We start from the raw sequence: 13,543 nt of genomic DNA on the forward strand, positions 1-13,543 counted from the left end.
AGGATATAAATACTGTAACAAGAAGAGACAGGCGGCAGCAAGAAGGCGGTGGCCAAAACTGTGTCAAATATTTAATAAATAATAATTAAAGAATATTTATTTATTTTTACTTTTTTTAAAAGCGTCATTCCCTTTTCTATATTTCTTTAAAGCTTTTCCACCGCCTCTCCAGCTTGGGCGACTTACAAAACCAAACCACGTGGAACTTCAACGCTACGACAGAGCAGCCTCCGCCAACTTCGTGCCCTCCATCGGGCTTTTGAACTACAACTCCCATCAGCCCCTGCCGCCACAACAGCCATGTTGGCTGGTTGGCTGTAGAGAAGAAGGTGGCGGGAGCTGTAGTCCAAAACATCCGGACCGGCGAGCGAAGGTTTCGAGGCGGAAGGGGCGGGCTACGGAGGCCGACGGAGGCCAATCCGGACCGCCCGGCGCTTTTCCCGGCACCCCCCCGGGCGGGTTGTACACAATCATCATGGCTGCCGCCTCTGCCACCCCCGGTGCGCGCGCGAGAGAGAGCGGGGTCCGCTAGGGGCGGGGGCGCGCGGAGGGAAATAAGGGGCAAGGCCTGGGCTGTACACATTGGGGGTGGGCGACCCCCGGCCTTCCCTCTCCCCGTGCCAGGGCAACCCCAAACTCCCCCCTCAAGGCAGCGACTAGGCTGGGCTGGGCTGGAGGTTCACCCTCACCTGCCTCCCCTCTCTCGGCCTCGTGCCTTGAGCCACTTTTCCTAAAGCGCCACCCACCCAGGAAAGCTTCGGAGGGTCTTCCTCGGGGGAGGCGCCCTGGCACGAGGGAGGGGAGTTTCCCAGGCGGGTAGCCGAGGTCTGCCTGGCTTCAGCCCTGACACGGGCTGGGCCCGCCAAACTGGGGGCAGGTGCAGAGGCGGGGGGGGGTGTAGGGAGGAATACTGCAAGGCATAGGAGTGAGGAAAGTAGTTTTCTGCTCACCGAGCGGGTACAAGTGGAGGAGGCACTCCACTACTGGGATAAATGCTATTAAACAAAGAGAAAATAGTTCCTGTTAGGAGTGTTTTGAGCTGACTCTGTACCTGCCACTGACATAATTCAGCACCAACTGAAGTCTTAATCTGGAGTGGTGGGGGTTTTTGTTTTTATTTTGAGTGTTGTCCCAAAACAGCGCATAAGGGGTGTATGTATACAGATCCCAACTCTCTCAAGGGGGCTGTTCTCATTTGTTTCCTTTCTTTGCAGATTCGGATGACACCAGCATGGATGCAGAAGCTGAGAATCCGCCTCTAGACTGCAGGGATGGCAGTGATCCTCTTTCTGCTGAGAAACCTTTGGAGACTGAAGATCCTCAAAGTGATCCACCTGACCCACAGGCTTCTGTCAGCAATGGCGGCGATTCTGAGATTGGGAAAGAGCTGGTTGAGCTAAAAATTATCTGGAACAAAAATAAGTATGACTTGAAGTTCCCACTTGATAACACAGGGGCTGACCTGAAGCAGAAAATCCACTCACTCACAGGTGAGGCTGTCTGTGTTTTATGGAGAGGTAATTCTACCACGTGACCTTCCCATCATATCTGGAAGAAATTCCTGCGTTAAAAAGTCTTCCCTGTTGATTCCTTCTTTGCTAGGCCTTCCACCTGCAATGCAGAAGGTCATGTTCAAAGGACTTCTACCAGAGGATAAAACTTTACGGGAAATCAAAGTGATCAATGGAGCAAAAATAATGGTGGTTGGCTCAACTATCAATGATGTCTTGGCAGTAAACACACCGAAGGATGCTGCTCAGCAGGAAGTGAAATCAGAAGAGACCAAAAAGGAGCCCCTTTGCAGACAAAAGGTTGGTTACATCTGCCAGTCTAGGTAGCTTGTTTGGACTGAAGGTGTACATGGATCTCCCAGGTAAAATGGGGGTATACCCCTTTTGACCATTGACCTGTTAAAAGGAAGGATCTTGAGGTCCATGTGCTTCAGTGACAGGTTAACTTGAAGCTCCTTATCTTGATAATTTCTGCAGCAGCCTTCTGGTTAGAGCACTATTCCAATAACTGAGAGAGCAAGTTGCCTAAAAACTATCTGCAAGTCCAAGGTTGAAGAGCCATTTGAACTCTATTTAACTTTAGTGGAATGGACAGTGTAGTGACTGTAATTTAGCAATAAATAACATTTTGTAGCCAAATGATACTGCCCTTTAGGTAGTCCTGTTGAATTTGGCCTTTGTCAGCTTTGGCCGATAGCTAATTCTGCTATCAACTGGTCAGCTTTGAGGTGGGAATCTCTGTGAGACCTTCTCATGCTTTCCTTTGCAAAGTTACTAATGTGATAGCTTTCACCAAAGTTGTGGTGTAAACTCTTGAATTTTAGGGAAGTGTTTGAATTTATAACTACTGATAGACAGAATACATACTATGCATTTCTTGATTGCATTTGGATTGTGTGGCTAAGATAAGAGGTAACTAATTGCCTGTGTATCTTCTTGAAATTCTTAAAAATCTCAATATGTTAGCAAGTAGGTAGATGGGAAAATCTTCTAGGCTTTTGTCATGTTTATTTTTTATTTCCGCTTTGTTACAGCAACACAGGAAAGTGTTAGATAAAGGAAAACCTGAAGATGTGATGCCTTCTGTCAAGGGTGCCCAGGTGTGTGAGTAGGCTGTATCATTGTCGAGGTCCATAGGAGCCAGTGGCAGTTTCTGGGGCTCTTCCTTCTCTCCTACACTTGTGTCCTGTAGAGGAGGGTGGCTTTTTTAACTTTGTGCTGTAAAGCTGGCAGAAGCTTCCTGTTGTTCACAGAAGACCTCTGTTCTCGACTTCTTAGGAGCGCCTGCCAACTGTTCCTTTATCGGGCATGTACAACAAGTCGGGTGGAAAAGTGCGGCTCACCTTTAAACTCGAACAAGATCAGCTCTGGATTGGCACTAAAGGTAGGTGCTCAAAATTATATACCTTGGGGGGACCTGAAGACTTATCTCTGGGGGAGAACTGATGGCATGTTCAGTGTTTCACAGCTGACCCCTTGCAAGTTTTCTGAGCCTGTAGAGTCATCCTGTTCGGGTGATGGTTTAGGAGCAAGAGGTAGAAACATGCTACAGTTCATGTGAAGCTTGAGCGGAAAAGGCATTGGTGATGCAGATACCCTAGACTGCATTTCCTGTACATCTTTGGCCAATTAATACTTTGGCCTGCTTGAAGGGTTTGAGCTACCTAATATATGAGGGCTTTTGTGGCTCTTCAGTGTTTAATACTCTGCCTGTGCCCCTTGTGTCTGTTGTGCAGGAGTCTTTTTGTGGTAGGGAGTTGAGCTGCTTGTGTCCCAAGAACCACCCTGGAGGGAGGCTCTGAAAGTGCTGAAACATTGAGAGCGCTGGCATTCTGCACACACGAACGCCAGTGGCACTTTATTTATATACCACTGTTTCATAAATATCAGAACATTGCACAGGGGCTGGGCAGAGGGGGGGGGAACCATTAAAAGCAGAACTTGCAGTACAGAGGATCCTTAGATTTTGTTGATCTGGCTGGCTGGTTGAACTCTGGGCAGTTCCTGCTTGTTTGCAGCCCCAGGCTTTCTTTAGATGCAAAACTGGATTGAGCAGGCATGATGCGTGCAGTTGAAAGGGCTAAAGAGTCTGTGGGAAATTATGGGTATTTCTGAGTTTCATTTAACAAGGCTAGTTGAGGAGCAGCATACTTTTGCTACACTCTGGTTTCCATTGAAAGCTGGGGCTTACTAGTTTAGATGTTTTTGACCCTCACACAGAGCAGCAGGCACAGTGTAGCCCATACTAAGCTGTTGTATGTCCCATTTGGTTTCAATAGCAGCTAAGCTCATGCTTAATTCTCACCAGATGAAATTAATGGGCACAAAGTGCTTTTGGCCTCAGTCACAACTGTGGTTGTGTAATCTCTGTATTATGACTTCTTAATGGTTACTGATATGACTGAATAGTATTCTAATGCAGTAATGGCCAATTTCATTATATGGGGTTTGGTTTTTCCCAATCCAACTCCTTAGCAGTAGGAGCACTTCAACCATCACCTGTTCTTGCAGCAGCCCACCTGGGGAGGGTCAGGCACCTGGTAGTTCACATCTCTGCCTGACAAATGGCCCTACCATTGGGGAAAGAGAGAGACCATCAGAGTGCCTCAGCAGGGGGATCTTCTCCTTTTGCAAAAAGGCACATTTGTTGACTAGGACAGATGTGAAATGTGACACTCTGTTATGCTGGCCTTGGACCAGCTTCAAACAGGGAGGAAATATGCTGATAAGAGGTTGAAATGCATTCTCATTTTGTCGCTGTGTGGTGTTGCAGACGGACCATGCTTTTGTTTTGTTTCTTTAATACTATCTGATTTCTTGCCACAGGAATGGTTTAGGGGGTGAACTAGGGAAACAGCAAGAACTTTAAGGATTAAGCTGCATATGGGGTTTATAAATTTCTTTTGTCTTAGCAGTAGAAAGCCATTTATTTATTTATTTATTTATTTATTTATCTATATCTATCTATCTATCAGTGAGTTGAGTGATGCAAAGAGCATTTAGGGTAGAGGGAAGGTCTTCTTTGGAAGAGGAGAGGCTGTTGGGATCAGGTATTGGGGCTGGTGCAGTTTTGAGAAAGCCTTTCCTTTTTCATACATTCTGATGGGACGGAGAAGCTCTGGAAGGAAGAATGGAGGAATGGTGTGAAATGTCATCCTGCCCAAGTTGACATGTTTTATTTCAATGCAGAAAGAACAGAAAAGTTGCCCATGGGGTCTATCAAGAACGTGGTGAGTGAACCTATCGAAGGACATGAGGATTATCACATGATGGTAAGGAACGGTCCTCTGCAAATAATGCACCTGAACTTTTGCAGATGTTAAGCCCAGGGTTTCAGGAGAAGACTACATTCCTATGAGCAAAAGCAGTCAGCATTAGGGCTAATTCAGAGAGAAGCCTTTCTTCCTTCTGTACCCTTCATGCAGCACTCTCCATAGAGAGGATCAGATTCCCTGCTTTTTACCCTGCAAGAAGACTCAGCATTCAGTGAACTCCCGTGAATTGTCTGCCTCTCTTTTATTTTCTACGGAGGAAGTACTTCTCCCTTCACTTGGACAGAAACATACAGGGGCACAGGGCCTCTACTTACATAACAATCTCATTAACTCTTTGGTTTATTTGCCACTTGAAAGGAGAGTTTATGCATCTCCTTCTCTTTCCTCCTCTCACAAATAGAACTGAAGTTGGTGTTGAGTGAGGACCAAGGGGTGTGTTTGTGGCCCTCTGGATGTTTCTGAACTACAACTCCCATCAGCTAGCATGGCCAGCGGTCAAGAAGGATGATCATGATGGGAGTTGTAGTACAGTTTGGATGCAGCAGCTGACTGGTTTGCACAAGTGCAGGAGTAAATAATTGAAGCAGAACACTGGGGGGGGGGGAGGCGCGGTGTGTGAGCACAGAGCTCATTCCTGAAGCACCAAACCGTGATTTGGCTTTTATATTCAAAAGTCTGAGCCCAGTTGGCAACATGCATAATGTCTCTGCGTGTGAACAAAGTAGTATCCGGTTAAGATTCACCTTGCTAGAGGCAAGCCAATATTCTCTGCCTCAACTACTTTGTCTGTAATATGGAGATGCTGGTGTTAGTGATGGCCTACATTGCTTGGTTGTTGTAAGGGTTTGGGGATAATGTACATGAAATACTTTGAACACCCGAATATGTATAAACAGAAAGTGTCTGATACCAGTTGCTGAAAACCACAGGAGGAGAGAGTGCTTGTGCTCAAATCCTGCTTGTGTGTTTCCCAAAAGAGGCATCTGCTTCACTACTAGAAGAACAGAAAGCTGAACTAGATGGGCCATTGGCCTGATCCAGCAGGCTTTTCTTATATTCAATGTTTTGAGAGAGAACTGCTGCTCCTCAGGAAACTGCTGAATCTGGCTTGGTCCCAGTGTTGAATGAGGTGGCCATAGTTTGAGAGACCTTAATCCTGAGCCTCCTGTTCTTCTTTTCCCGCATCTTCCAGGCCTTCCAGCTGGGTCCTACTGAAGCCTCTTACTACTGGGTCTATTGGGTGCCTACTCAATACGTCGATGCCATCAAGGACACAGTGCTGGGGAAGTGGCAGTATTTTTGAAGGCACGCTCACCTCTGGCACTGGAGACTGACATGAACCTAAGGACACTGCTAGGAGAGGCCTGGACATGGGTCGTCCTGGAACTTCTTATCAATACGATCTCAAAGAGGCCTGGGAGGACGCCAGAGGTGGGGATCTCTCGCCATTAGTTTATTTTTAACTTAAAAAGTGCAGCAGCAGCCTTTGTTCGGCAGCCCAGCTTCAACCATATTTAAAAACAAAAAGCAAATATGATGGAAATCAATAAACCTTAATTCACAAACCACTGTGTGTAATACACTTTAACTGTGCCAGGTGTAGTAGCCCTTCTGGTTTTCTGTTTCTGCAAGGAGAAAAACGCTGACACACCGCTGAGGATTTTCTACATGATTTGGACAAGAGACAGATATTTTCGTAACTCTTCATTAACAAGCATTATGGTTTGTTTGAGGTATGCGCTTGTGACTGGGAGCTTGAGAAGTAGGTTTCTCTCTCTCCTTTTTAATACTAAAAGAAAACTTTTAAATGGTATGCAAACTTGGGGTTTCAGAAGCCATATCTTCCTTGTCCTTAAGTTTCCTGGTAGCTTTTCTGGTAGCAAAATGGGACAACTCTCACTCTTAACCCAAAGATGCTTGACTCCTTTTTCAGATGCTGGCAATGATTCTTTAGTGGAGTTTTTCATGCCTTTTACTGAGAGGAAGGAAGCTTAATAATGCAGGAGGCTTGCAGCCATGCTGGACTGTTGCTTACTCTGTTCTGTGTTCCACCATTCTCTCTTTCTCCCTTTCTGCTACCATTATTAGGGGGATCTAGACTGCCTTAAGAAGCATTTCTTGGCTATCCCTGTTGTTACCGAGAATTACTTTGCAGCTAGCTTGTGGGTTTGTTATCTCTTGTTTTACGTATAACATTTGCTCTGCATCCAGACCGCATCCAGTATCACCCCAGCATCAGTGGGGCCTCTGAATGTGTGTACAGTCACACAGCTGCCTCAATGTGCTCAGAAGGGAGGTCCCTCCCTGTGTTCAAAGAAGAGACATGGCTGGTCTGTGTGAACATATGTGCTCTCCTGCGCATTCTAGAGATGCTGGGTTTCCAGCTGTTATCTACAGCAAGAGAGCACATTCTTCACACCCTTTAATATGAGGTTAGTGGCATTGTCAAATGTTTTAGCAACTTTTCCATAAAAAGGTGGTTAAAATTGAACAAAGTGGTAGTCACTTGCTTTTTGTTCATTATATCAGAACTCTGGTCCACTGCGTGGCCTGTGGAAGACACGAATTTGCTTTAGAATACAGGTTTTTTTCTGTTTGGTGCTCTTTATACCATGTTTTCAGCTGAGCGAGTAGCTGGCCATCACCCTGTTCCTTGGCCCACTTGGGAGACCCTCAGGTGTCCTTGTACCCTATCTTCCAAGCAGGTGTTCCTTGAGTCTTTGCCTAGGTGAACTTGGAGTGTGGCTTAACATCATGATTTGCATTGATCCTGGTAGGAACTGAACCAGAATGAGCTGTCATTCCAGCCTAGCTCATTCAGGATAAGTTCCCTGGGGTCCATGTTTTTTAAGAACAACTCAGACAGATTGCATCCATAGACCTCCCTTGTTCAGTTGAGTTGGCCATCTTATTTTCTGCTGAGCTATTGTATAAATCTTTTTGTGCCTGGTGGGGGCACATTTCAAGAACCCTTGAAGTAATTTTGACTTCTGTGCCATCTAATTTTGTGGAAGTGACCAGTCTGGTTTTGATGATTGATTTCCCTGCTCCTAGACATCACTAGGTGTGAATAGAGATATATAAAACTTCAAATGTTAATGCCATGGTTGGGTCGGGGCATGTTTTCCTGGAGAAAAAACAGGCATTTGGAGAAATTGAAATTTATGCAATTCTTTCTTACCAAACCTAAACCCAAGGCTATTAGTACTAACTATCCTGAAGTATTGCAGCAGTCAATTGACTATAATCCTTCAAGTGCTACTTTCAAAGGCTTTTTATTCATCATCCTAGTAGTAGAAAAATATTGCATAACAGTTTTTTCAGTCTTTCCTCAAATGCCAAGCTTTTACAGCATTCTCCCCCCCCCCCCCGGGTATATGTGTCAGGGTACCCAATTATTTTACACATCTCTACTAGTAACTCATAACTCCTACTGGCAACTAGTAACCTTAAATACTTACAGAGTAAGGTTGGCTGCAATTTTAGCATTGGGAACGTAAGACGCTGTCATACCAGTTGCTAGGAATCGCAAGTGGTCAGAGGGCCGCTGCGCTCATGTTTCTGCTTGGAGGTTTGCACAGGAATTTGGTCAGCTGCTTTGAGAACAGGATTGCACTAGATGGGCAACCTTTGGCCAGACCCAATGGACTTGTCCTCCATTCACCAGATCAGACAGTTGGTCTATATAGTTCAGTATTTACACTGGCTGTGGCTGTCCAGGGTTTGAGGCAAGCGTCTTTCCAGCCTTAATTGGCGGTGCCATTGGGGACTGAACTTGGAACCTTCTGCATGCAAGGCAGACGTTGTACCACTTACAGCTCTTCTCCCTTCTGATTTCCTCATCCCAGGCTCCTTTGAAGGAAGGCTGTCTTTTAACTACCTGTCTATCATGGTATACTTCTCCTTAGTGCTGTAATTCAATTCAAGGGTTGTTTGCCTCTGGTTTTCTTTGATCCCTGTGGTGCCCATCGTGAGCATCCTTTGTTGTGCATGGAGGGTGAGCCTCAGTCTGAGCTTTAGCTGCAGCTGAAAACATCCCTGGCCCAGGTCTGTACCTCCTGGATTAGAAGACTACTTGATGTGAGCATTTCTAAACATTAGAGATCTGGTATCAATGTCACCTGTCTTCTGCAAACATGTATCCCTGTCTGTTCCATTTCTATGAAAGTGACCTTACGGGATGCATCCACACAAATAATTACAACTAGTATTGAGGTTGTCTGTGCTTTAGGGGACGAGTGGGAAGCTGTAAGAAGGTGTGTGCCTTACATCTGTATTGTTGGCAGCTGTTTAGGAGCAGGAGTTCCTTTCCCCCCACAAGGGGGACTATACCGAGTGATGCTCAGGTGGCGCAGGGGCAGAAGAGGTCACTCTCTTTTGGTCTTTCTCTTTTGGTCTGCTTTCTAGAGAGGTCCTGCTTTAGGAGAACAGGAGGGACATCAGAGCACTTTCTGGGTTTCAATGGCTATGTTCTCTTTCCAAAGTTGGTGGCAGTATGCCTGTAAATGTCAGTTTCTGGGAATTGTGAGTGAGGGAAGTGTTGTTGCTCTCAATTCCTGGTTGTGGGCTTCCCTTTGGGGTATATGATTGGCCTCCGTGAGAACATGAGGCTGGACTTGATGGGCCCCCTTGGTCCTGATCCAGCATCCTGGTTCCTCTTAATGTTTTTATATTGAAGGTAGTGGCTAATTGTGACAAGTGGAAGGGAGTCTGACATGTGCAATACCAAACTGTTTGGCTCTTCGCTCCAGCTCCTTCCCGCAAGTGCTTTAACCCACCTTCTCAAGGAGTATGGCTTCTCTCTAGAAGGCAGAGCAACAATACAAGTAAATGGCATAGGAGTCCTGACAGTGGGTTGCTTGCTTCCTTGTGTACAAGGGCAGCTGAAGGTTTCCAAAGGACTTGCGCCAGGCTGGTTTCTCTCCAAAATTAACATTAAAGTGGTTCAAATCTTTCCCAGGAACATGCAGTTTAAAAGTGACTATGTACTTGCAAATTTCCAAGTGCTTCCTATTTGTGCAGCTAAAGGCACAATTTGTAACGGGCCATAAGTGCAGATAACGTGGTTGACATGGTCTGTCCTTTTATAAGATGATGTGCTGATGCTTTCAGTTCCTTCCAGTCTTTATATGTGAAGGGCATGTCTGCATAATTGGGGATGTGGGGAAACATCTGCATGGAATAGGTAAATGATTTCTAGGTTCAAGCATCTGTTGTCTTTTTCTCTCTCTAGAAGCAAGCCACAAATTCTTAGTCTCCAGTCTTCCTCAAGGCTCAACCATTTTTCAAAAATTTATCTGCATCATGGGCTAATGCCTTCGGAGCCCAGGGGACTTACTCAGCCCAAGCCTAAAGATCCATCTGAACTTTTAACATCTGCATTTTGGCTTTGTTTGAGCCACGGCCTCATTGAACTTAGTCCCACAACCTGTGTTTAGTGCCAAGACGAAAGCCTTGGAAATTGAGAAGTAAAGAAAATATAAGCAATTACCTCTGAGTATAAGCAGAGTGCCTTTCTCTTAACCTGTCAGGCTCCTCTTCTCTCTCCTTCCACCTCCCCCAACACACCTGGGACGCTGTATCCAACATCAGCTGTAACTCAGAGCAAACCCATTGAAATCAAAAGACCACATGTCCATTACTTTCAACGGGCCTCCTCTGAGTACAGTTAACATTGGAGCCAACCCTTGGGGTTATCGGGCAAGATTCCCTAGTGAGAGGGCTAGAGCTTCAGCTTGGCTTGAGTTCTTATTCTGATCTTTAGGCATTTGGAATGCAGCTCCAGCCCCACTTGAGCCTTTATGAACGATTCCACCTTTGATCCTGGAGGCAGCTCTTGCTTCAGGTACTGACTACGAACAAGCAGCTTTTTCAAGCTTGCTGCGTATTCACAACATCCTGCTGTGTCTTTTTCAGTCCATGGGTGTATCTGTACCCCTCTGTGATTCCTTCCTTGCAGGGGGTTGAACTAGGTGTCCCTTGGGGTGCATTCCATCTCTAAAGTTCTATGATTCTATGACTATTCAATTGAACACATTTCGATAGCAGTGTGGCTGACCCTTGTAGGTGCTGGTAGTTGCAGTCCAAAACCACTGGAAAGCGCCAGCTTGTGGAAGAGTATCTAATCTGACAACTCGTTGCACCCCATGTGCTTAGGAGAGGGGGACTTGAGTTTCCTTCAGCATGCCAATATTAATTGGGTTTCTGTGCAAGAGAGGGGCAGCCACATTGATGCAGAAGGCTGAACTGGACGGCCTCAGTAGAACTGGCTTCCTAATGCTGCTGGTGTTTTTGTTTTCCCCCTTCATTGTCTGCCCTGTCCTGCTGTCTGAGATATCATTCTTTGCCTCTGCTTGCTTCCAAACTGCAATCCCTTTCTGTGAGGGAGTGTCTTTCTGTAGCTTGAAAGCATCGCTGCTTAAAAGCCTCCCTGGTGCCATGTTTACATGCAGGTTATATTCAGATCATTTAATGAGCCTGTTGGAAAACATTTGCTTGTGTGTGTACCTTCTTAAAGTGTCTCTGAGTGGAAAATGAGGTGTCTCTTCTTAGTGGAAGGAAATATCGAAGGACTTGACTTTAGATTACAGGTGCTGCTTTGGACTGCTTATTAGGGAAGGCTTCAGCAGACACAAAGAAGTGGGTGGGTATAAAAAATACCCCTGTGGGTATTTTTTAATGAAAAAACCACCTTGGGAGCATATCTCCGTTCACCACTCCCATGATCTCCATCCTTTTTGAGGCAGATTTTCAGTTCTTTTATAAAAAAAACTGCCAGGAGAAAAAAAACCCCATAGCCTCATGCTTTCCCCTGCTTTCCCCAACCACGTATACTCCAGATGTTTTGGACTACAGCATTAATCAGCCCTAGCCATCATGGGAGATGTTTAAAACATCTGGATGACCTCTGGTTGGGAAAGGAATTTATCTCAATCTCATGGAGCAGAAACATCCCATGTAATGCTGGTGATTAGGAAATTACTCTGCATTTGGTGCCTAGGAAACGGGGGTGGTGTTCCAGGGCTAATCTTGCTCTTGCTGAGTTGTTAATTTTCTTTCCATTTTCTTAACCAGGGCCAAAAATCTAGGTTCTGTTGTGCAATGCATTTCTCCCACCCAAGGTGCCATATTTGGAGAACTCTCCTCCTTCAGACTTGCAGCCATAGGGAACCTCAATATGCCCTTCTCCCAGCACGGACACATGCTAGCTGTTTGGTCTTACAGGACAGGCTTTCACCACTTGCCCTCCTCCCACCTTCCAACAGACAAGAATGACCTGCCCACATCATGCCCACCCCTTGTGGGCAGCTTCACAAGCAAATGGAGCGCCCAAGAAGGGCCCAAGCAGTGAAAGCAGCCAGCTAGAGTGTGGTTGGCATGCACATGTACACAGAGACCTGTTTAACACTGGTATGGATGCATTTCAGGGGCTGGGATCTTGGTGTTCAGTATCAGGAAATCTTCCATCTCCCCCAGTATCCCTTCCTGTGTGAAGAGTTGCCCTGTGCTGGGGTGAATTTCTCTTGCGCCATCATGTGCCTGCCCTCTGAATCTTAGCCAGTTCCTTGCATGGACAGAAGCTAGGCAGGCAGTGTGTCTATCCCAAATAGCCCAGCCTGATTCACCCTCATCCCAGGTCCTCTGCAGAGCAGCAGTTTATCATTTCCAGGGCCGGTTATGGGAACAGGAAGGCATGAATGAGGCTGGGTGAACATTAAGTCTTAGACGTGCACTGCTGAAATATTTTTAAGTGTAACTTTGTCCGGCAATTATTCTCCTTGTTCTATTCTGTAAGATCAATCAGTCTTGTCAATTAAACTTTGATAATGAACACTTTTGGTTGTGTTGAGTGGTTTTTCACATGGTACCTGTCCCACATAGTGCTATTGAATTGGGGGGGGGGGTTGGAGGTGTGGAGGATGGCATCTCAAGGTAGCGTTGGGAAAGACTCGCTACCTGAAACCTCAGAAAGCTGCTTCCAGTCAGTGTTGACAATACTGAGCTAGATGGACCATTGGTCTGACTCCATATAAGGCAGGCTTTGAGCGATGAAAGCCCACCCCCCACCCCTTCAGCAGTGAGGATATTTGGTAGAGAAATGCATCTTTGTCGGGGATCCTCACATATAATACTTATTGCAAGTATCTCTAAATTACTAAGTAGGTGAAATAATACTTAAGAACATAAGAACCTTCTGGAACAGGCTAGTGGCCCATCTGGCTCAGAATCCTATTCCCACAGTGGCCAACCAGATGCCCCAATGGGAAGCCAGCTAGCAGGACCAGAGCACAAGAACACTCCTGTGATTTCCAGCAACTGGTATTCCAGTAGATCCAAAGCAATAGCCACCATGGCTGGTAGCCATCGATAGCCCTCTCCTCCACAAATTTGTCCAATTTTATTTTGAAGACCTCCAAGTTGGTGGACATCATTCACTGCCTCCTGTGGGAGCAAGTTCCATAATTTTAACTCTGCACTGTGTGAAGGAGTACTTGGCATCCCTGTTGAGTGGATAAAAACTACTCTGTGTTGGGCACAAAAGTGGGAAGTTTAATATAATATATTGGAGCTGCTGGACTGGTCTTGGGCAGCTGTTCATGCAACTGAGGAGTGAAGGCCAAACAGACAGGTTCCTGGTTGGCCTTGTACAGGCCTTCCAATGTGTCTCCTCCTCCGCCTGTGCAGTTTTTTGTCCAGCACTTCCTGCTAGTGAGATCTGTGGGCAGATTGTGGTTTCAAGGCTGTATCTGAAAAGGT

At 45.9% G+C, this 13,543-nt stretch overlaps 1 protein-coding gene across 2 annotated transcripts; it reads left to right on the forward strand.

Annotated features, from left to right (window-relative positions):
- The first annotated feature begins 184 nt into the window (after positions 1 to 184).
- UBFD1 (ubiquitin family domain containing 1) lies at positions 185 to 12,619 on the forward strand. 2 transcript variants are annotated; one of them, XR_014541852.1, is made up of 8 exons: positions 327 to 500; positions 1,215 to 1,490; positions 1,603 to 1,811; positions 2,546 to 2,611; positions 2,790 to 2,895; positions 4,701 to 4,783; positions 5,979 to 10,835; positions 11,024 to 12,619. XR_014541852.1 is itself a non-coding variant. In XM_083587198.1 (7 exons), the coding sequence occupies exons 1-7, from the start codon at positions 476 to 478 to the stop codon at positions 6,087 to 6,089; spliced, it is 876 nt and encodes a 291-aa protein (XP_083443324.1). In that variant the 5' UTR covers positions 185 to 475; the 3' UTR covers positions 6,090 to 12,619. The 2 variants fall into 2 exon arrangements, 1 of the variants encoding a protein (XP_083443324.1); XM_083587198.1 differs by having other exon boundaries at positions 185 to 500; positions 5,979 to 12,619.
- The last annotated feature ends 924 nt before the right edge of the window (positions 12,620 to 13,543 follow it).

Source organism: Podarcis filfolensis, assembly GCF_964270895.1.
Source record: "Podarcis filfolensis genome assembly, chromosome: 14".
In the NCBI taxonomy this organism is placed as follows: Eukaryota; Metazoa; Chordata; class Lepidosauria; order Squamata; family Lacertidae; genus Podarcis; species Podarcis filfolensis.

What these genes read in the sequence shown, in the direction of transcription:
- UBFD1 (XM_083587198.1), top strand. Translation starts at nt 476, where the DNA reads ATGGCTGCCGCCTCTGCCACCCCCG. An exon ending in TGCCGCCTCTGCCACCCCCG is followed by an intron (nt 501 to 1,214) that starts GTGCGCGCGCGA and finishes CTTTCTTTGCAG; the next exon opens with ATTCGGATGACACCAGCATG. An exon ending in GAAAATCCACTCACTCACAG is followed by an intron (nt 1,491 to 1,602) that starts GTGAGGCTGTCT and finishes CTTCTTTGCTAG; the next exon opens with GCCTTCCACCTGCAATGCAG.